The sequence below is a fragment of the Gopherus evgoodei genome, chromosome 2 (genome assembly GCF_007399415.2).
Source record: "Gopherus evgoodei ecotype Sinaloan lineage chromosome 2, rGopEvg1_v1.p, whole genome shotgun sequence".
Taxonomy (NCBI): Eukaryota; Metazoa; Chordata; order Testudines; family Testudinidae; genus Gopherus; species Gopherus evgoodei.
The window spans coordinates 131544529-131566875 of record NC_044323.1 but is presented as its reverse complement, the minus strand read 5'-3'; the positions used below and the strand labels follow the sequence as shown (position 1 = coordinate 131566875).

At 48.2% G+C, this 22347-nt stretch overlaps 1 protein-coding gene across 3 annotated transcripts; it reads left to right on the top strand.

The window, feature by feature from the left end:
- Positions 1-15: 15 nt before the first annotated feature.
- SNRNP48 (small nuclear ribonucleoprotein U11/U12 subunit 48) lies at positions 16-14440 on the top strand. 3 transcript variants are annotated; one of them, XM_030551712.1, is made up of 9 exons: positions 16-251; positions 1051-1164; positions 1526-1586; positions 4988-5062; positions 9250-9444; positions 10612-10733; positions 11578-11705; positions 12682-12846; positions 14113-14440. In XM_030551712.1, the coding sequence occupies exons 2-9, from the start codon at positions 1090-1092 to the stop codon at positions 14150-14152; spliced, it is 861 nt and encodes a 286-aa protein (XP_030407572.1). In that variant the 5' UTR covers positions 16-251; positions 1051-1089; the 3' UTR covers positions 14153-14440. The 3 variants fall into 3 exon arrangements, with proteins under 3 accessions (XP_030407572.1, XP_030407570.1, XP_030407571.1); XM_030551710.1 differs by lacking the exon at positions 16-251 and adding an exon at positions 260-387; XM_030551711.1 differs by lacking the exon at positions 16-251 and adding an exon at positions 433-455.
- The last annotated feature ends 7907 nt before the right edge of the window (positions 14441-22347 follow it).

Sequence of the window (22347 nt, the reverse complement as noted above, 5' to 3'; positions counted from 1 at the left end):
GCCTGTTCACACGTGACCATCGGATTGCACGAGGCCCGGCTCCGCTAACACCCCTTAAACCGTTTCGTTTAGCGACACTTGCACTGTGCGGCGGGGCTTCCCGGGCCTGTGACTGTCACTCAAACCACGAAGGGCGGAACCCTGCGCCGGGCAGTCTCGACCGCGGGGATCACAGGCCACAGTGTTGCCATCACTAAAAATGGCCGCCACGTCCATTATTTACAATAACAGTGAAGCCAGATAGCTCCAAGGTAAGTAGAAGCCATTTCCCTGCCCTTAGCAAACATGGCCGCAGCCAGGCCCCTTTGTTTCCCCGGCGGGGTTTGAGACCTGGCTGGCCGGAGCGGAATGGCCGCCGCCCCCTGCGCCGTGTGGTTCGGGGCTCAGGCAAGAATCTCTCCCAGCGCCACGGGTCGGGCTCCCTCGCCTCGGCGTGTGTCCCGCGGTGCATGAGGGTGAAGGCCTGGGGGGGCCCCGCCTTGCGCCCCCAGCTCCAGCCCCGCCCACACTGCGCCCCCGCTCCCCCAGCACCCCACGGCCTGCCCCCAATACCCCCATCTCTCGCCCCCTACACTGCGCCCCAGCCCCCTATATGCCCTCACCTCACAGCTCCGCCCTTGCCTGTACTGCGCCCCCCCACCCAACACCCTCCGTGCGCCCCTGCCCCCAGTGCCCCCCAGCTCTCCCCACCCACACTGCACCCCCGCCCTCAAGACCCCCTAGCTCTGCCCCCGCCCGCACTTCTCCCCGCCCCCTATATGCCCTTCTAGCTCTGCCTCTGCCTATACTGCGCCCCGTGCCCCAACACCCCCTTTTCCCCCAACTCCACCCCCACCCTTGCTGCACTCCCATCCCGAACACCCCCTTGCTCCCCACAGCACTATCCCCACCTGCACTGTGCTTTCCGTCTTCAACACCCGCTTATCCCCAGCTCCACCCCTGCCCACACTGACTTGAGTGCCCTGCTTCCAATACCTCCTTGCCCCCCAGCTCCAAACTGAAGGAGTTCCCTGCCCCTGCTTCATGCTGATTATGTGTTGCTTCTGGCAGGAGGAGAGAGCCGTTTGCCCCTACGATGCCAATCACCAGATGCCCAGAGCCTCCCTGGCTAAGCACATGGTGGCCTGCCGGCTGAGGAGGCTGGAGTACTCTAGAGAGGAGCAGGTAGCCACTTTCAGCTCTGGGCGAACTGGTTGGTTTTTTCCAGGGCCAGGAATCCCTCGGTCAGGTTCTGCTCAGAGGAAATAGTTTGGCAGTCTTAAGAGATCTGGATTGGTTCAGAGAAATCTGCTGTTTATACTCTAGGCCCAGAGAAATTGTATAAACGAAGGCCCTGATGCTGCAGGTGGGTCCTTGCAGGTAGCCTGTGCACCTGCACAAGTCCAGTGAGAGACTGTCTGGGTGTGAAGGCCCAGTTGGGTTTATCAGACTACAGAATTGGGGAGCCCTGGCAGTTATGAGTGGGGATGCTTGAGTCTTAGCTATAAACTCCAGAATGGTATAATTAATGTCTTTTGGCTTGTAGGCTGAAATGTATGACTCTGCATTTTACTACGAGAAAGCAAAGATACCCACCATTACTATTGGTAAGTATGAATTTGGTAATGGTTGTACAGTGGAATGCAGACACTTCAGGTGACGATGTTACCTCAGTTGCTCCAGTGTAAGAGAAACCTCATTATTTTCACCATCTAGATGTTTTTAAAATAATTTGGCTTGTGGCCCTTTACCTTCATTCTGCAAAGCTGAGCAGCACACCTTTTTTCCTTATCTGATCCTAGTCAGAGGCTGTCTTTCCTTCTCGTTTTTTCAAAGTTTGAAGAGGATATTATAATTTAATTCCCACTTATTTATCAGCATATTTGTGGCAGATTGTTGTTTTTTCAATATCTCTAACACAGCTTGCAAGTTCCCTTTGCTTTGTTACTTTCTTGTTTGTGCACTGGACTCATCTGTGATGTGAGTAGATCACATGTATATGTCATCTCCCACCTCAGCAGTTTGACCCAGCTCTAAGAATAGCATTTAGCTGCTGCAGTAGAGCTTCTGAAGGGAGATCTGTTTTCACTGCAGTTGTGCATAAACTAGTGGAAACATTAGTGTGGGACGGTTCTTGGTTGGGTGAGGGAGGATTCTCTTTAATGTCTCTGTAGTGCATTATTGTACTTGCTTCCAAATAAATCTTGCTCCGGAATCTAGAGGTTGTTGCCACCAAGATTATAAGCAGCAAAGAGTCCTGTGGCACCTTATACACTAACAGACGTTTTGGAGCATGAGCTTTCGTGGATGAATACCCACTTCGTCAGATGCATGTAGTGGAAATTTCCAGGGGCAGGTATATATATGCAGGCAAGCTAGAGATAATGAGGTAGTTCAGGCAAGCTAGAGATAATGAGGTAGTTCAATCAGGGAGGATGAGGCCCTGTTCTAGCAGTTGAGGTGTGAAAACCAAGGGAGGAGAAACTGGTTCTGTAATTGGCAAGCCATTCACAGTCTTTGTTTAATCCTGAGCTGATGGTGTCAAATTTGCAGATGAAGTGAAGCTCAGCAGTTTCTCTTTGAAGTCTGGTCCTGAAGTTTTTTTCTGCAGGATGGCCACCTTAAGGTCTGCTATAGTGTGGCCAGTGAGGTTGAAGTGTTCTCCTACAGGTTTTTGTATATTGCCATTCCTAATATCTGATTTGTGTCCGTTGGGCACCCGCATGGCCCCACAATATGCCAATATTTTTATGGCTGACCTGGAACAACGCTTCCTCAGCTCTCGTCCACTCACTCCCCTTCTCTACCTACGCTACATTGATGACATCTTCATCATCTGGACCCATGGGAAGGAGTCTCTGGAAAACTTCCACCACGATTTCAACAGCTTCCACCCCACCATCAACCTCAGCCTGGACCAATCTACACAGGAGGTCCACTTCCTAGACACCACGGTGCAAATAAGTGATGGTCACATTACCACCACCCTATACCGAAAACCTACCAACCGCTATGCCTACCTTCATGCCTCCAGCTTCCATCCTGGGCACATCACACAATCCATTGTCTACAGCCAAGCACTGAGGTACAACCGCATCTGCTCTAACCCTTCAGACAGAGACCAACACCTACAAAATCTCCACCAAGCATTCTCAAAACTACAATACCCGCATGAGGAAATAAGGAAACAGATCAACAGAGCCAGACGTGTACCCAGAAGCCTCCTACTGCAAGACAACCCCAAGAAAGAAACCAACAGGACTCCACTGGCCATCAAATACAGTCCCCAGCTAAAACCTCTCCAACGCATCATCAGGGACCTACAACCCATCCTGGACAATGATCCCACACTTTCACAGGCCTTGGGTGGCAGGCCAGTCCTCGCCCACAGGCAACCTGCCAACCTGAAACATATTCTCACACCGCACCATAGTAACTCTAGCTCAGGAACCAATCCATGCAACAAACCTCGATGCCAACTCTGCCCACATATCTACACCAGCGACACCATCACAGGACCTAACCAGATCAGCCACACCATCACCAGTACATTCACCTGCACGTCCACCAATGTAATATACGCCATCATATGCCAGCAATGCCCCTCTGCTATGTACATCGGCCAAATTGGACAGTCGCTACGGAAAAGGATAAACGGACTCAAATCAGATATTAGGAATGGCAATATACAAAAACCTGTAGGAGAACACTTCAACCTCCCTGGCCACACTATAGCAGACCTTAAGGTGGCCATCCTGCAGCAAAAAAACTTCAGGACCAGACTTCAAAGAGAAACTGCTGAGCTTCACTTCATCTGCAAATTTGATACCATCAGCTCAGGATTAAACAAAGACTGTGAATGGCTTGCCAATTACAGAACCAGTTTCTCCTCTCTTGGTTTTCACACCTCAACTGCTAGAACAGGGCCTCATCCTCCCTGATTGAACTACCTCATTATCTCTAGCTTGCCTGCATATATATATACCTGCCCCTGGAAATTTCCACTACATGCATCTGACGAAGTGAGTATTCACCCACGAAAGCTCATGCTCCAAAACGTCTGTTAGTCTATAAGGTGCCATAGGACTCTTAGTCTGGATCTGTAAAAGCAGCAAACACGGCTACCCCTCTGATACTAGACATGATTATAAGGCCCTTTTAAGGCAGATGAAAATGTGATCTTCAGTTACTTGTCCCTCTTTAAATGGCTGAGTTGATATAAACATCTGTTAATTGTAAAGTGTTTGAAAAATCTGCTCAGCACAGTCATAATAATAATATTAAATAATAAAGCTAGACACACAGTGTGAGTCTGTGTTCTGAGGAGTTTAGAACCTGAAAAACAGACACAGAGGAGACAGGACACACTAGCAGGCAAGGCCGGCTCCAGGCATCAGCGAAGGAAGCAGGTGTCTGGGGCAGCACATCTGTCCGTTGTTGGGGCGCCATGTCCGGGGCGGCGGCAGCAATGCCTCGGCGGAAGCCCAATCGGTCCACTTCAGTCTTCTGCGGCAATTCAGCGGCGTGTCCTTCACTCCCTGTCTTCCTCAGCGGCATTTTGGCAGTGGTTCAATCTTTCTTTCCTTCCCTCCCTCCTTCGCTGCTTGGGGTGGCAAAAAAGCTGGAGCTGGCCCTGCTAGCAGGACCAGAGAAATAACTTGATATCATTTACATTTACTTGTAGAATAAATATAAATCTTATTAACTGGCTGTGGTTTGGTTTTCTGGACTGAAAACATGGAATGGATGTCAGAACAAACCTTTAAAAAGCCAGAATATATTTGGTTAAAAAACTTTTCCATTACAGTCAAAGAATTCCTGAGTGTCTGATGGCCTTTTCCTGAACAGCAGTAATTCAGGATGAGGAATATTTTCTCTCTGTACAATAACCACTTCCTACCTGTCCATTAAGCCTCGCCAGCTAAAAGCACAGATCTAGCACATACCTCAGGGTGGACTTGTACAAAGGTGTAGGAGGTTTGTAAAATTCTCTTTTCCTCTTTTTCAGATAAGGATCTACAATTTCAGATTATTAAACAAGCTAAAGCTTTAAGTGCAAAAGAAGGTGGAGGCTCCAGTGAAGGTAAGTGGAGTACACAGATTAAAGCCAGGGGTTCTCCAGTTTTTTGTAGTGTGGGCCATCTGTCCTCCTATTCATGATCACTCAAGCCATCTCTTCCCAGTCTCCCTTGATCTCTTTGTGGGTTCACTGTCTGTCATGGTATAATTCCCCACTCTGAACCTTAGCGTCCAAAAGATAGGGTACCAGCGTGAATTTCTCTAAGCCCAGTTACCAGCTTAGTACGTGTAGCGCTGCCACCAACCAGGAATTCCAGTGCCTGGTACAATCTGGTCCCCCCCCCCCCCCAAAAAAAAACCTTGCCTGGGGACCCCCAAGACCCAGTCCCTCTGGGTCTTAACAGAAGGAAAGTAAACCCTTTCCCTCACCTTTGCCTGTCCCAGACTTCCCCTCCCTGGGTTACCCTGGAAGATTACTGTGATTCAAACTCCTTGAATCTTAAAACAGAGAAGAAAATTCACCTTCCTCCCTTCCTTCTCTTTCCCCCTCCCAGACTCTCCCTGAGAGAGAAAGTAATCCTAACACAGAGAGACAATAACCTTTCTCTCCCCCTTCCCTCCTTTCTCCCCACCAATTCCCTGGTGGATCCAGACCCAGTCCCCTGGGGTCTCACCAGAATAAAAAAACAATTAGGTTCTTAAACAAGAAACTTTAATTAAAAGAAAGAAAAAACAGTAAAAATTATCTTTGTAAATTTAAAAAATGGAATAGGTACAGGGTCTTTCAGCTATAGACACTGGGAATACCCTCCCAGCCTAAGTATACAAGTACAAATTAAAATCTTTTCAGCAAAATACAAATTTGAACTCCTTCCAACCAAATACACATTTGCAAATAAAGAAAACAACCATAAGCCTAACTCGCTTTATCTACCTAGTACTCACTATTCTGAACTTATAAGAGCCTGTATCGGAGAGATTGGAGAGAAAGCTGGTTGCACGTCTGATCCCTCTGAGCCCCCAGAGTGAACAACAACCAAAATCTAACAGCACACACACAAACTTCCCTTCCTCAAGATTTGAAAGTATCCTGTCCCCTGATTGGTCCTCTGGTCAGGTGACAGCCAGGCTTACAGAACTTGTTAACCCTTTACAGGCAAAAGAGAGATAAAGTACTTCTGTTCTATTAACTCCTACTATCTGTTTATGACACTGTCATACAATATTCATTTGCTCCCTTACTTCCTCTGGTCCCCACAGCTGTGTTCTCCTCCCTCACCTGGGATCTGGGGAGGGTACAAGGCCTCCATGTTCAACTCAAGAGCTATCTTCAGGACTGGAAATCTAGCCGTGCAAAGCTCACGATGTTTCTTTAGTTCAGTCCCACAATCCCACTATTTAAAATCTTTCCCCTACTGACCCTCTCTGGCCCAGCTCTCTGAGCTGTCCCCTCTTCCACCTTCCACAGCCCAGAACCCCCTCAGACCGATCCCCACTCCCACTGGTGGGAGTACTTTTCCTGGACAAGAAATCTTCCCTTTTGCTTTCACTTCCTCCTCTGAATCCCCAAACTAACATTTGTTTTGTTGGGCGTGTGATATGTAGTTGTCTTTCATTGCCCCACAATACGTGAACCTTCAATTTCTGTATTTACAATGGATTATTGCACACTTTCCTAAGAGGAATTAGAGTGATTTAGTCAGAGGGGCCTGCTCCTCCATAGATAGGATGGAGATTGTGTCCACCCATACGTTTAAGTCCTTACACCCTGTTTTTCACTGATCAGAGAACATACAAAACAGCTTGGAGCCCGGGAAAGGACAGAAATAGATTTCTCAAGAGAATGAAAGATGAAATCAAGACAGCCTCTTGACAAACTGTGCTTGCTTGTACAGATGGCAGTAGAGCTAGTGTGTGCTGTGGGAGTGTTTGTGGCACCTGGATAAAACTGCTTTAAGCTACTGACTCTGTCATTTTAAAATACACACATGCACAAATTAAGGTTGCCAGCCCTCCAGGATTGTACTGGAGTCTCCAGGAATTAAAGAATAACTTTACATTTAAAGATTGTCATGTGATGAAACCTCCAGGAATACGTCCAACCAAAATTGGCAACCCTAGTGTACATAGGGAAAAAAGTGTACGCTCATTTTCCCTTTCTGACTTGCTAACTTAGCAGCTGAATACAGCAGCACTGACTGGTAAACTTTTCTGCTCTGTTTTTCTTTCTCTAAAATAGAAATGGAAACCTGTAGAATAGGCTGTCTGGAAAGGAGGCACCTGGAAATTTTCATAAGATTGATGGCATATTTTGGAAGATGTGAAGTCTTTTCCCCCATGGTTTAACAAAGCTATAGTAATGTTAATTTCAAATCTTAATCTAACCTGAATGCACTGAACAACTTTAAAAGAAAGTAAATGAACACCAAAACATGTACCATATGCTGTATTGCAAAAATACATCTATGGGTCACTAGGTGTCACAGTTATAGTTCACCATCCTCTCTTAACACTGTGCTCTTGCACTTTTTAGAAGCCGTCAGAAGAAAGAACCAAAGTTGTCCAAACTGTCCACATTCACCTAATAACTTCTTAATTTATTATCAGGTTTTACTTGGTAAACACTTATTCTTTTCTCTCAAGCTCTCCACTAACGCAGAGTTGTAGTCCAGGTTTTCAATATGCAGTCATCAATATTAAATAAAAATATCCTTGATTCTTCTTTCATGAGCAGGGGTGAGACTGAAGGGGAATCAGGGAGATTAATGTTCTCCTTACTTAGGCTTTGTCTCCATTGACCGTGTGTGTTGAATACATACGCTGCACGGGTATAAATAGCAGTGTAGATGGTGAGGCACTGCTTGGGCAAGTAGAGTAAAGACACACTTGAACTTTAGAGTATGTACTCTACTCACTCTTGACATGCACTAGCAGTGCCTCTCACATATACACTGCTATTTTTAGCAGTGTAGTGTTCCACAGTGGGAGTCTCTCTCTACTGCAAGGACAGGCTGTAGCAGTGGGGAGGCAGTGGAGAGACTCCAGCATCACCCCACTGCTGGAGCCTTTCCCTGCTGCAAGGAAAGGCTCTGGCATCGCTGTTGGAGCTTTTTTTCTATTGCTTCTCCCCTGCCAGAGCCTTTTTTTTTTTTTTTGCCACGTGTAGCTAACCACCACAGTGTGAATGCAGCCTGTTTTTCAGTGCAGCATGTAGATACATGTAACCTACATGCCCTTGGCAGCGTAGACAAGGCTTGAAAGCTATACAGCATCCTTTCTGCAAGTGATAGCCTTTCATAAGAGCCATATTCTGTTGTTTCAAGAATTTCACTTTGAAATGCTACAGTGTGTTGGAGAGAGCATGACTGAGGGTTTAACTATTCTGTTTGAAGGAAATAAAATTTTGCCAACAACAGGGAGCGCGACTACAGTTTTTTAATAAATTGGGAATGCAGGTTTTTTTTAGCCAGTAGGTAACAAATACATCTTGGTAACTGTATAGCTGGTGAGTAAGTGTAGACTAATAAATAGGAGGAGACTGGCAAGTCTGTTTTGCCAATTGTAAATGTTTTGTTGCACATTACTTCTCTTCAGGGTTTTTAAACCGACTAGCAATGTGAGCGGATAAAAGGTAGCCTGTTCTGAATTGTCTTCGAAAGTATTCGGCACAGACAATTGAGCATTATCTGTTTGATTAAACAGAGGCTTTGATTCCAATTATTGCCAATAGAATGTTGGTTTTCAACTAGTTTGCAGTTGAAATTTGGAAACAAATTTAAAAATAAGTATGTACTATTGGACCAGTACAAAAAGATTCTTTTGCAGGCTAGTGGGCTGTCACTAATAACATAATACAGGAAATCGTATTGTGGACTAGATAGTTTTTGTGGCCATTCTCTCCCTTTCCCCCCAAATAGCCTTCATAGTCCCTGCAGGAGACACCAAAACTCCTGGCTCCCCAGGTGCATATTGGAGGAAAGTTAACGAAATAGAAGTGTAGGGGCCATTTGGTGACAGTCTGTTACAGAGTCGTCATTTCATGAAGCAGACTTCAGTGGTTTCCCAAAATTACGCCAACTAAAGCACTTTTTAAGCTATCCGAATCCAGTGAAGCTGAAGAAGTCTGTCTTGCACAAGTGAAAAGTATGTAAATAGTGTCCAAGTTCCTAGTGCCAGCACACGTGCTCCTCCCCACAAGTTTTTTTCTGTATTTCCATTTTATGGAAGTAATAATGTCCATTTGTTCACAAGCTTTAGGTGCCTATTCTTCACTGCCTGTTGAAGTTCCCCAAAACCACAAACGCTGCATCTGTGACCTGACTCAAGCGGATCGTCTTGCAATCTATGATTATGTCCTGGAAGAGACGAAGAAACAGAGGTCCAGATCCCAGGCCACTGAAAACGACAGTGATCTCTTTGTAGATTTGGCTGCTAAAGTCACCCAAGGTTTGAGAAATATTCCAATTCTTGAGTTTTACAACTTAAAATGGCAGGGTTTGTCATTTTCTAATGTTGTCATGTTTCTACAGTTAGAGGGATTTGATTGAACATCTATTCAGGTTTGAATTAATAAAATGTAAACCAAATTGTGGATTCTAGGAAAAGGGCAAAAATTATACAAACTAGCCCGGAAAAGAGATGGCAAATACTCTTTGTATTTTTCTTTAAAAAAAAAAAAAAAAAAAGTACAGTTCAGGACACAGGTAAGATACCTTCAGATCCTGTAATGTGGTGGTCTTTGTATAGTTGCCTATTGTAGCTTTCTCCTTTCCACCTTCAATTCTGCTGGCTTTCTGTCCAAACAGTTCTTCTCTCATTGTATCTATTGCCTGCATTTCAGCAGGAGGAGGGATCCTTCATTTCTGCTGCAATAGGCCTGCACTTCTTTGGCTCACAACTGAATGTGAAATTTTGCAAGATTTGTGCTGTGAAAGCTGATATGAGATTAAAGCAGCATGGAACACTAACAATCGAAATGTGATAAGAGACACATGATGATCATTTGGCACAAAGACAATTCTGGAGAAATATATAAACTAGTGAGAGAGATCAGGACTCCTCCAATTACTATATTCTGTAAAATGAACAATATACATGCAGGGAAAAAATGCCTTATTTCTGGAGCACAATCCTGCAAAAGGATCTGCATGGCCATAGACATTTACATTTGCTGGATTGATCCCTCTGTTTGCCAGACTTCCGCAGTTCAATAATATGGATTTTGAAAATGTGACTTGTAAATTTGTGTTTAGGATAGTTGTTTTTAAATAACTTATTTCAAGTCACTACATTGGTCTTACTGCAGTGTCTCAGAGTTCATGTAATAATTTTGTATGGTGGCTTGAATGCCTTTTATTTTGGTTGTTGATTTTGGTCTTTACTGGGTAAGCAGATCTCTTCCAGCTTTCTCTCCAACTTCCGTAGACACAGTTTGATGCTGTAAATAAATACCAGAGAAAAATATGTTAAAGAACTTGACACAAACTCCTTTAGTCCTGTAAACAGCACCATTCTAAGACAGCCCAGTTATGTATTCTCAAGTGCCGATTTATTGCCTCTGACATTTTTTTTTTAGTTTGTTTAACCACTTGTTTCACGTTCAATTTGTATTAGATGATGGTCAAAAAGGTCCAAAGTCTCATCTTGAAATCCTGGCAGAAATGCGGGACTATAAAAGGCGGCGGCAGTCATACAGAGCTAAGAATGTTCATATAACAAAGAAATCTTACACTGAGGTGAGCATCAAATCTTTTTGTAGAGAATGCAAGTCCTTGCAGGTATTAAAATGCTCAGTCTTTTCACGGTGTACACTCTCTAATGTGCTCTATTCAGATTAGTAAAAACAGTTTTAACAACGATGCTTAGGCAAAAAAATCTTAAAGAAACTTTCTGACCAAGTCTGAAGATGTGGGTTAGTAAATGTGTTAGCAATTTTATAAATCTCAAAAAGAAATGTTAATGGTTTAAAGTATTTTTCTCCTTGTTGGTTGTCAGTGTTTCCTGGTATCACTTTGTGGCTATCCTGTAGTTTGAGCTATGTCAATTTGAAAGTTGCATAAACTACTTAGAGGGGCACTGCAGGGTTAAAAACACATGTATTTAAAATGCATTTTTCCTTACCCCAATTCCAATACAAACAGCTGAGACTGTTAGAAATGAAAGAACTTGAAAAATCTTGTGTCCATCATGTTTGTTCTTCATTCCTGAACAGTGAGGCTAGACTAGTCAATTTCAGTATCCTTTTCTTGTGCCTTAGCTGTTTGGGGTTGCAAAGACTTCAGAGAAATGTTTTCAGATGCAAACAGAAAACTTTCTTTCACTGCAAGTTACTGAATATATTGATCACAGCTACTTTTAATACTGAGTTTTGTATGTGCAAATTCCGCCAACCTGCATGTAGATAGTGTCCCTTTAAGGTGCTTTTTAGTAAAGTTACTTTGGAGTTTTTATTTCAGCAAACAAATGTTTTTCCGTACAAATATCTAGTGCATTTAAAAACCACACCTCAGACCTCCTCTTTTGCTTGGTGTTTTCTAGTCTATTTTAGCTTCAAGTTTTCTTTTATTAATCTCTTCCCAGGTAATCAGAGATGTGATTGGTGTGCACATGGAAGAACTCAGCAGCCACTGGCAGGAGGAAGGTAAACCAGACAATGCAGAGATGTGTGAAGGAGGAAAATCTTCCATTTCAGCAAAGTCTTCAGGAAGGTATTAAGAAGAACCTCTCAGCACTCACCAAATGCTTTCTTTGTGCAGGGACACTGGCAACCGTTAATCCATAGCGACCTATTACTGTATTCTAGTAACACATAGAAGGCCCAGTTGAGAAATAGACCCATTGTCATGGACAGTACAAATCCATACTAAGATAGTCCTTGCCCTGAAGAGTGTATGGCTTACGTAGACAAGACAAGGGATGGGAGAAAAGAAGTGGTGTTCCCACTTTGCAGATGGGGAAATGAAATGACTTTTTCCTAAGGCCACACAAGCAGTTTGTGGCAGAGCCGGAACATGAACATACGCTTTCCTGACTCTTAGTACAGCGCTGTAACCACAGGTCTCAGACAGTCACAGAGCAGCTCAGGAGAGAAAAACCTGTGAAAATGTGACTTTTAAAACACAAGAGTTGGAGAGATGTGGGACTGGAATAGTACCGTAAACTATTTTGAACTCCTTTTTTAAAAAACTGATTAGATGTCAAGTTGACAATGTCCCTTTAAGGTTCTCATAGGTACATGAACATAGCTGTGTTGCACTACTAGTGTATCTTATGTATACTTAACATCAATAGTAATCCTTCACTTGGGTGTTGAAAAAGAAAACAGGATAGACTTTATTACCTGTGTGACATGGAAGTGTGTCCGCGTCACTGTGTAATGCTTCCCATTTTTATTTCCTGACTTGGATGGTTGAAATAGTAAATCGGATCTATATCAGCCTTTGCACCTAAAGAACTGGGGAAGAAATTGCAACCTGTCAAATGAGAGAAGCCAAAATCAGTGGCTAAAAGTGTCTTGTTTCCAAGCTTTTATTATCACAAAAAAAGAAGAAAATGATCCTACCAAATGGGGTACAGTTCCTTTTCATTGCCTACCAGAGGCAGACCGATGGAGATTAAAAGTATTCTAATAACTACAGTGTTTATGAAACTTCATTAAACAAAACCAATGACTTTTTTCTTCAGAAATGAAGAGAGACGGTCAGCATCAGTGGACTCTCGACAGTCTTGTGGAAGCTCTAAGGATGTTGATCGATCTAGACACAGGAGAGATCCCAGCAGAAGTCCAGACAAACAAAGAAGAAGTAGAGAAAGAGGCAAAGACAGGGATTCCAGGAGAAAAAGAGAGAGGCAAGTGTTACTCTAAGCAATTTGTTTGCCTGTACCAGTCGGTGATGATAGTCACCAATGAAATGTAACGGTGCATCCGAGTTTAGTGCAGGAACGTAATACTCCTTCCAAGTGGAAATACAGGAGAATTCAGAGGCAGAATGTAGTAACTCAGATCAGCTAAGCTAAGCCCCTGTCCAAGCAGAATTTGCTGTGGAATCTTTAAAAAAAAAAAAAGTGATCCAGATTTCAGGGTTTAATTGGTGATCCAAAAGATGGCTCCCCCAGCAGTGACTTGCCCCTGACAATGCAGGAGCATTGGCTCAGATCTAACCCAAAGGGCCAGCTAGTGTTCTCTGCTTGTGTTATGTGGGCTGTATATTATGAATTAACCACACCTTGTATTACTGATAGTTACTTAGTTGGTGTACATGGAGTGAATGTTAATACATACTTCTGAGGAGTTGGCATGGGGATCTACCAGTTAGATTAGTTGTCAGCTCTACCATTTGCTTCACGTATAGGTGTCGGATTCTTTTGTTCTAAACAGAAAGATTTCCTAAGCTTCAGAACAAAATTGCCCGTAAGGAATGACACCAACACCACTGAAGAAATAGAGAACTAAGTTTTTTAGTCCTAAAAGTGAAGAGATGATGACCTGCAATGGGATCTACTAATACAGAGTCTCATGCCCATAGTGCAGAGTTGATGCAGTCCCATAGAATTCACTTGGATCTGGCACTGGTGCAAGTGCTAGAGCCGACAGATCCCAGCTGAGGATATGGTTCCAAGTGTGGTTTTAGGAGCTTACTCAAAACGCTTTCCCGTCAGCCTTCCGGGCTCTCTTTGTGACCCTATATTGGTTTATAACAGAAATGGAAGAAGTTGTATAGCACAATTCCTAGCAAGTGTGGATCAGCTCATATAAACACAAATGCTTTGACCATATACTTTGGTGCATAGGCTGGAGTGGCTGCTTGTCTCATAAAATGGGCTTTACGCAGTTGTTTTTACGAGATGCATTGTGCTCCATCAGAGTGCAGGATTGTGCAATGAGACTTGAATAAAGCTCACTGGCAATGAATCCTCAAAGGGAAGACAAGTCACAAGATTTTGAAGGAAGTGCTTTGATTTAAAGGATATCTTCAGTCTTGAAAAACTTCAGGCTTCTCTAATGTTCAGACTCTCATCAGTGAAAAGTTCAGTCAGCCAAGCAGTTTTGGAGTAATCTGTTAAGTGCTGAGATCCTAACAAGACATTGGCTATAATGGCTTATTTCTATTTCAGGGCTGAAGACAAGTATCACAACCACAAAAGAAGAAAATAGAAAAAGGACTTTAAAGAAGATGTGTCAGCTGTTAGTTAAGGAAATAAACTTAAACTGAATCATTCAGAGCTGTGAATATCAGCAACGTGCTGATGGCGATAGCATTGTGTATTGAATGTTGTACCCAGAGCTGGAAGGCTGCCAATGACATCTTTCCCTCATCCTGACAACCGCACCATGGTCTTGTGTCTCAGATGGTTTTTATCTCTGCATTAGAAGGTGACGTGTAATTTGTTGTATTGCCTTTGACTGATAAATATAATTTATTATATTGTCATTTTTCATTCAGCCCAACTTGGTCTGATGATTGAAGTAAAAGAGGAAGTGACGAGGATTCAAATTTGTGCAGGTTTGCAGTGACTTTGGGAGGATCCTCTATAGCAGTGGTCCCCAACGTGGTGCCCACAGGAGCCATGGTGCCTGCCGGGGCATTTATGTGTACCTGCCTAGTGCCCTGCAGGGGAGAAAAGCTGCGACCCCGCGCCTGCCGGGGACAGAGAACTCCAGGGCTGCAGATGCCGGTGTTCTCTGTCCCTGGCAGGTACGGGGCTGCAGCTTTTCTCCGGGGCTGCAGGCTGTGGGCGCCGGAGTCCTCTGTCCCTGGCAGGCGCCAGTCCACAGCTTCTCTCCGGCTTCGGCCCTGCCCCTGCTGGGGACAGAGAACTCGGGGGCTGTGGGGGCACCGGTGTTCTCGGTCCCTGGCAGGGCCGGGGCCATGGCTTAAGACAGAGAGAAACCGCAGCCCACGCCTGCTGGGGACAGAACTCCGGGGCTGCAGGCTTCATTCTAGGTTGAAGTAAGAATAATAAATATATTTGGACCAGCAGTTCAACAAAGTTTAACTTTTTAAAAATAAATAAGATGAAAACTGTTTGTTTATTTTGTAAAAACTCCTTAATTTTTCTTACGGGTAGATAAAAAAGAGCAAATTCACATGGTAAGGTGAAAGAGTAATTGCCAAATTTAATTAATACCTCTTACATGTAAAATTACCCTTTTTATCTTATTGATTCATATATTATGTATATTAAATATGATTTTCCTATTATTTAATGTACAAATACAAAATAAGCCTTGAAAAATTGTTGGCGCCTGCCACACTCTTCTGAAAACATGTATGTGCTACTGGCCTCAAAAAGGTTGGGGACCACTGCTCTATAGTCTTATGCATCAGTCATTGGAAACCTGAATAAAGTGCAGTGTGAAGGTGAGTCTGTTACAGGATGGTTAGCCTCTGAAGACCTGGGTCCTAGGCTGAGTCACAAGAGTGTGTGTTGACTGCTGTCATCTTAGTCTCCATTCTTGCATACTGCAAAGCTGTCGTGTTCAGCAGGGATGGTAGGTTTGTAGAAATGTTGGTGGTGCCCAGAACCCGTCTACCCAAACTCTTCCCCCAACCTGCCTAAGGCTCTGGGAGGGAGTTTGGGTGGGGGGAGGAGGTCTAGGGTGCAGGCCCTGGGCTGGGGCAGGGGATTGGGTGCAGGCTCTGGGAGGGAGTTTGATTGCAAAAGGGATGAGAGGTTGGGCTCTGGGAGGGAGTTTGGGTGGGGGAGGGGGTCTAGGATGAAGTTTGGGTGCTGAGTGCAGGCTCCACGCTGGGAGTGGGGGTGCAGGCTCTGGGATGGAGTTTGGAAATAGAAGAGGGTGTGTGGGAAGGGGGTGGGGGTGCGAGTGCAGGCTCTGGGCTGGGGGTGCAGGTGGAAGAGGGTGAGGGATGCAGGCTCTGGGAGGGAGTTGGAGGTGAGAGGGTGCAGGGGTGAGGACTGTGGATGGGTTTGGGGTATGGGAGGGGGCTCAGGGCTAGGGTAGAGGTAGGGGTGAGGGCTTTGGGGTGGGACTGATGGGTTCATGATGCAGGAGGGGGCTCAGGGCTGGGGCAGAGGGTTAGGGTGTGGGGGGATGAGGGCTCTGGCTATGTGGGCTCTGGGTGTGGCAGGGCTGGGAATGAGGAGTTTGGGGTGCAGGCAGGCTGCCCTGGGGCTGGGGCCAGGGCCAGAAAAGAGAACCCCCCCCCCAGCCCTTGTCCCCAAGGCAGCAGTGAGCTCTGAGGGAAGGGCTCCTCTTTCCTCCTCACCACATTCACCTCACACCACTGTCACTACACATGCTCCTAGAGCCTCTCTCAGGTCCAGGAAGCCCCTTTGCCTCCCCTGTGGTGGGTGCTGGGGGGGGCTGCCATCACATGTGCGTCTCCTCCCCTGCTGCTGCCCCTCACTGTAGCCTCAGTGGTGGGGAAGGATGGGGCTGCCCCTTCCATGCACACACATGGCGCTGTATATAGAATAAATAATAGCCTATGAATATCCCAATTTGCAGATGTACTGAATCACCACTTACCATTTCATACAAATCTTGGTCGAAGTGTTGAGATTGTGCCCAATTTTAAACCTGTTTAAAGGCTGGATTAAAAATATTTGCTACTTGTTAATTGTGAATGGCAAAAGCTATTTATGGGTGTTAGGTTGCGATTGTAAGATTTGTAACCTTTTGCAAACTTTGTAACTTTGTTGGTGTCACTAGGCATAAATCTAGGCCTCAGTGAACCAAAGCTCCTCTATGTTGAACTCTACTTGATCTAGAAATCTAGCAGCTGTGAAATTAAATGTGTAACAGTAAGTTCTTCTTCGAGTGATTGCTCATATCCATTCCAGTTAGGTGTGCGCGCCGCGTGCACACCTTCGTCGGAAGACTTTTTACCCTAGCAACTCCAGTGGGCCGGCAGGTCACCCCCTAGAGTGGCGCCGGCATGACCCTCGATATATACCCCTGCCAGCCCACCCGCTCCTCAGTTCCTTCTTACCGCCGTGTCGGTCGTTGGAACTGTGGAGCGCGCCATAGCTGTCCTCCACGTCCCTAGCTCTCCTTTGTTCTCATAGTTGTAGATAGTTGTAAATTGTAGTTGGACTTTTAGTTATTGTTAATTTTAGTATAGCTGTATATACTTAGTTAGCGGGCTTGGGCTGTAGCCCTTCCCCGCACCCTTTACCGGGCCCATGCCTGGTTCGCCAGGGTTCAAACAGTGTTCGGCCTGCAAAAAGCTGATGCCAACAAGCGATCCCCACGATGCCTGTCTGAAGTGCCTGGGGGAATCGCACATTTCAGATAAGTGCCGCATCTGTAAGGCTTTTAAGCCTCGGACAAAGAAGGAGAGGGACCAGAGGTTAAGGACTCTTCTGATGGAAGCGGCACTTAACGCTGTGGCCCCGACGCAGAGCGCCGGCACCGGAAAGACGCCCCGGCACCGGGACTCGATGCAAGGTCCTCGACGTCTGCCACTCCATCCTCGCAGATTCGAGCGGAGCACCTGGCACCTACCTCTGCCGTGGCACCACCAGCAGGGATTCCATCGACTCCAGGCCCTGGAGGTCCATCGAGTCTGGTCCCTCCTAGCTCCCCATAAGATCCGAGGTTGAGCTGTTGGTCCCTTCAACGCCAGAGACATCCACTTCGGCGTGGGACCTAACTACTCTCACGGAGCCCACCCAGCCTCAACCCCCGGTGCGGGTTTTATCTACAGGCAAGCCTGCGACAATGCGAGCGCCGTCTCTGGACTCGCCCAGCCGGCACCGATCCCCTTCGAGGTCTCGGCACTGTGGACGTTCTCGCTCCAGGCACCGCTCGCAGTCCCGGCATCGCTCCCTCCGGCGGTACCGGTCGTACTCGCGGCGCCGGTCATCTTCCAGATGGTCTCGCTACTCCCGGCACCGGTCTGGATTGAGTTGCCGCTACCGGCACCGAGACTCCAGGAGCCGTTCTCGTCGGCAGTCAGCACCCCGGTCGACCTCCTGGCACCGCGCCGGTGGCAGGTCCCGGTCCCGATCCCAGCACCGGTACGATTCCCGGTACCGGTCCCTGGCACCGAGGAGGTCGTCGAGACCAAGGGAGCCCTATCAGCCACGTTCGGCCCCACCATGGCCTTCCCGGCAGCCATCTGTCTCATCGCAGGCAGACAGCATGTACGCCCTGGACACGGACAGACCCGTGGCCCTCTTCCAGGACCCTCCTCCGCAGTGGGGCTTCTGGACACCCTGGGCGTACCATCAAGCCCAGGGCCCTCAGCACATTCCACGTCAACCAGCGACATCTGAGCGCAGAGCTCTGGAAGCCTCATTGTCTCGCCCTCCCCCTTCTCCGACGGGGGAAGACCGATCTAACCAGCAGGACCCTGAGCTCCCTCCAGGATCAGAGGCGCTGGTACAGACGGAGCCCCCCGTGGACCCGCTCCTACCGGGGGTCTCCTCATTGTCCTCCCCCGACGAGGCAGTGGCGGGAACGTCATCCTCCAGCCGCCCCCCCCACTCGACCTCAGGGCACACCAGGACCTCCTCAGGCGTGTAGCGCAAAACTTGAACTTGCAGGCTGAGGAGGTCTCGGAAATCGAAGATCCTGCGCTGAGCATTCTCTCAGCAGATGCTCCCACCAGAGTCGCCCTTCCCTTCATCAGAACTATTCAAGCCAATGCTAATACCATCTGGCAGTGACCGGCCTCCATCCCTCCTGCTGCACACGGGGTGGAGTGCAAGTATATGGCACCCTCCAAAGGGTATGAGTATCTGCACGTACACCCAACCCCATGCTCCCTCGTCGTGCAGTCTGTGAACGAGAGGGAGTGCCACGGGCAGCAGGCCCCAGCACCGAAGTCCAAGGAGGCGAGGCGCATGGACCTGCTAGGCCGGAAGGTCTACTCAGCGGGCGCCCTCCAACTCAGGGTCTCTAACCAACAGGCACTCCTTAGCCGCTATGTCTATAACTCCTGGGTAGCGGCGGATAAGTTCAAGGAGCTGTTGCCTCAGGATGCGCGTCAAGAATTCACGGCAATTCTTGATGAAGGCAAGAAGGTCGCAAGAACTTCATTGCAGGCATCCTTGGACACGGCAGACTCGGCCACCAGAACTCTGGCTTCGGGGGTTACCATGCGCTGCATCTCCTGGCTACAGGTTTCTGGCCTTCCTCTGGAGCTCCAACACACCATCCAGCACCTCTCGTTTGAAGGTCAGGGCCTGTTTTCAGAGAAGACTGACCCCAGGCTGAAAAGCCTGAAAGACATCATGCGCTCATTAGGGATGCACACGCCTGGGACGCAGCGCAGACCCTTCCGGCCTCAACAGCAGCAGCAGCGCCGGCCCTATCCCCAGTACCGCCAGCGTCAAGACTTTAGTAGGCGCCGAAGCAGGAATGGCCGGCGCAGACAATTGGGCAACCACGGGGGACAGAATCAGGGCTCCTCTAAAGCCCCACCTGGCCCAAAAGCTTCGTTTTGAAGGTGCGCCCGAGGACGCTGTACCAGTTTCCTCCACGGATCCGTCCCCTCCGTTTTCCACCTACCTTTCGTTCGTCCTCCAGGCGTGGACCCAAATAACTTCCGACCGTTGGGTCTTATGCACGGTGCAAACGGGATACCGTCTGCAATTTATTTCACACCCTCCCTCCCGCCCCCCACCCTCGTCCCTCTTCAGGGACCCCTCTCACGAGCAATTCCTCCTTCAGGAGGTGTGGACGCTCCTTGACAAAGGAGCCATAGAGGCGGTTCCAGAGAACGAAAAGGGCAAGAGGTTTTATTCCCGCTACTTTCTGATCCCCAAGGCCAAGGGAGGCCTCAGACCCATCCTCGACCTGCGGGAATTCAACAAATATATGGTGAAGTTGAAGTTCTGCATGGTATCCCTGGGGACCATTATCCCATCTCTGGATCCTGGAGACTGGTACGTCGCCCTCGACATGCAGGACGCTTATTTTCATATAGCCATTTCCCCACAACACAGACGCTTCCTTCGGTTCGTGATCGACCGCCACCATTTTCAATTTGCGGTCCTCCCGTTTGGCCTCTCCACGGCACCGAGGGTATTCACGAAATGCATGGCTGTCGTCCTCGCCTATGTTCGACGCAGTCGCATACACGTATTCCCCTACCTCGACGACTGGCTGATTCGAGGCCAGAGTCACAGGTCCTCAACCACGTCCGCAAGATCAGCAGACTCTTTGGAGATTTGGGCCTCATTATCAACGTGGACAAGTCCACTCTGCTTCTCACGCAGAGGACAGAGTTCATCGGAGCCATTCTGGACTCCACCTTGGCCAGGGCCATTCTGCCACTGTCCAGGTTCCAGACGCTGTCGGCCATCATTCGGCGTCTACAGGCGGCTCCCTTGACCTCTATAAGGATGTGCCTAACCCTCTTAGGCCACATGGCAGCCTGCACCTCTGTTATGGGTTATGCGTGGCTTCGCATGAGGCCCGTCCAGTCCTGGCTTATCAGCCAATACCGTCCGGCCAGGCATCTGCTGGATGCGGTTATCACCGTCCCCCAGGAGGTACTGGATTCCCTCTGGTGGTGGTTAGACCAGTCCATAGTGTGTGTGGGGCTCCCGTTTCATCTGCCCCAACCCTCGGTATCCCTAACAACGGATGCCTCAGACCTGGGTTGGGGGCCCACCTTGGAACTCTGAGGACACAGGGCCAGTGGTCTCCTCAGGAAGTGGCCCTCCACATCAACATACAGGAGTTGAGAGCGGTCCGCCTTGCTTGCCAAGCCTTCTCCCATCAGCTTCACGGTCGCTGTGTCTCGGTATTCACCGACAACACGACGACCATGTACTATATCAACAAGCAGGGCGGCATGAGATCCTCTCCCCTATGTCATGAGGCGATGCGGCTCTGGGACTTTTGTATAGCCCACTCCATTCACCTCATGGCATCCTTTCTCCCCGGAGTACGGAACACGCTGACAGACCGTCTGAGAAGATCCTTGCTTTCGCATGAATGGTCCCTTCGCCCGGATGTCGCCCTCTCACTTTTCCAGAGGTGGGGTTGTCCCCGGATGGACCTCTTCGCATCCAGAGGGAACAGGAAATGCCAGATGTTCTGCTCTTTTCAAGGCCGGGAACCAGGGTCGGTAGCGGATGCCTTCCTTATTTCGTGGACGATGCACCTGTTCTATGCGTTCCCTCCGTTCCTGCTTATCCACAAGGTCCTTCTGAAGGTGCGCAGGGACAGGGCCCGCTTGATTATGATAGCTCCAGCGTGGCCCAGGCAACATTGGTATCCCATGTTGCTGGACCTGTCTCTAGCCGACCCAGTCCCCCTGCCCCTTCACCTGGACCTGATCACCCAGGACCATGGCAGGCTCCGTCACCCGGACCTCCAGTCTCTGCACCTCATGGTGTGGCTCCTGAGTGGCTGACCAGGTTGGAACTACAGTGCTCTACCCCGGTATGTCAAGTACTCCTGGGCAGCAGGAAACCTTCCACTAGAGCGACGTACTCGGCCAAGTGGAAGCATTTCTCCTGCTGGTGCACGAGAGGGGTTCCCTCCCTATGGAGGTTTCTCTCGCCAGTATTCTAGATTACATCTGGCCCCTCAAGCAGCAGGGTCTGGCTATATCGTCCCTTCGGGTTCACCTGGCGGCCATCTCCACCTTTCATCCGGGGGGAGATGGCCGTTCGGTTTTCTCTCACCCTATGGTGACCAGATTCCTGAAAGGATTAGAACGTCTCTACCCCCAGGTTCGACCCCCTACCCCTACCTGAGATCTCAACCTGGTTCTGACTCGGCTCATGGGCCCTCCATTTGAGCCGTTAGCGACTTGCTCCCTGCTCTATGTCTCCTGGAAGACTGCTTTCCTGGTGGCCATCACCTCAGCCAGACGGGTGTCAGAACTCCAGGCCCTCACGGTAGATCCCCCATATACAGTCTTCCATAAAGACAAGGTGCAGCTGAGGCCACACCCTGCCTTTCTCCCCAGGGTGGTCTCAGCCTTTCATGTCAACCAGGAGATCTTTCTCCCCGTCTTTTTCCCAAAGCCCCATTCGTCCTGCAGGGAGCAACAACTCCACTCACTTGATGTCCGCCGGGCACTCGCGTTTTATGTGGAGAGGACCGAACCGTTCCGCAAATCCCCCCAGCTCTTCGTGGCAGTAGCGGACCGAATCAAAGGACTACCCATTTCCTCACAGAGGATCTCCTCGTGGGTGACGTCCTATATCAGGACCTGTTATGACTTGTCTCACACCCCTCCGGGCCATGTGACTGCGCACTCCATCAGAGCACAAGCATCATCGATGGCTTTCCTCGCCCGTGTGCCCATCCAGGAGATTTGTAGGGTGGCGACCTGGTCCTCCGTCCACACCTTCGCTTCCCATTATGCCCTGGTCTAGCAGTCCAGAGATGACGCGGCCTTCGGCTCTGCAGTGCTCCAT

What these genes read in the sequence shown, in the direction of transcription:
- SNRNP48 (XM_030551710.1), top strand. Translation starts at nt 349, where the DNA reads ATGGCCGCCGCCCCCTGCGCCGTGTGGTTCGGGGCTCAG. An exon ending in CCGTGTGGTTCGGGGCTCAG is followed by an intron (nt 388 to 1,050) that starts GCAAGAATCTCT and finishes TGCTTCTGGCAG; the next exon opens with GAGGAGAGAGCCGTTTGCCC. An exon ending in CAAAGAAATCTTACACTGAG is followed by an intron (nt 10,734 to 11,577) that starts GTGAGCATCAAA and finishes ATCTCTTCCCAG; the next exon opens with GTAATCAGAGATGTGATTGG.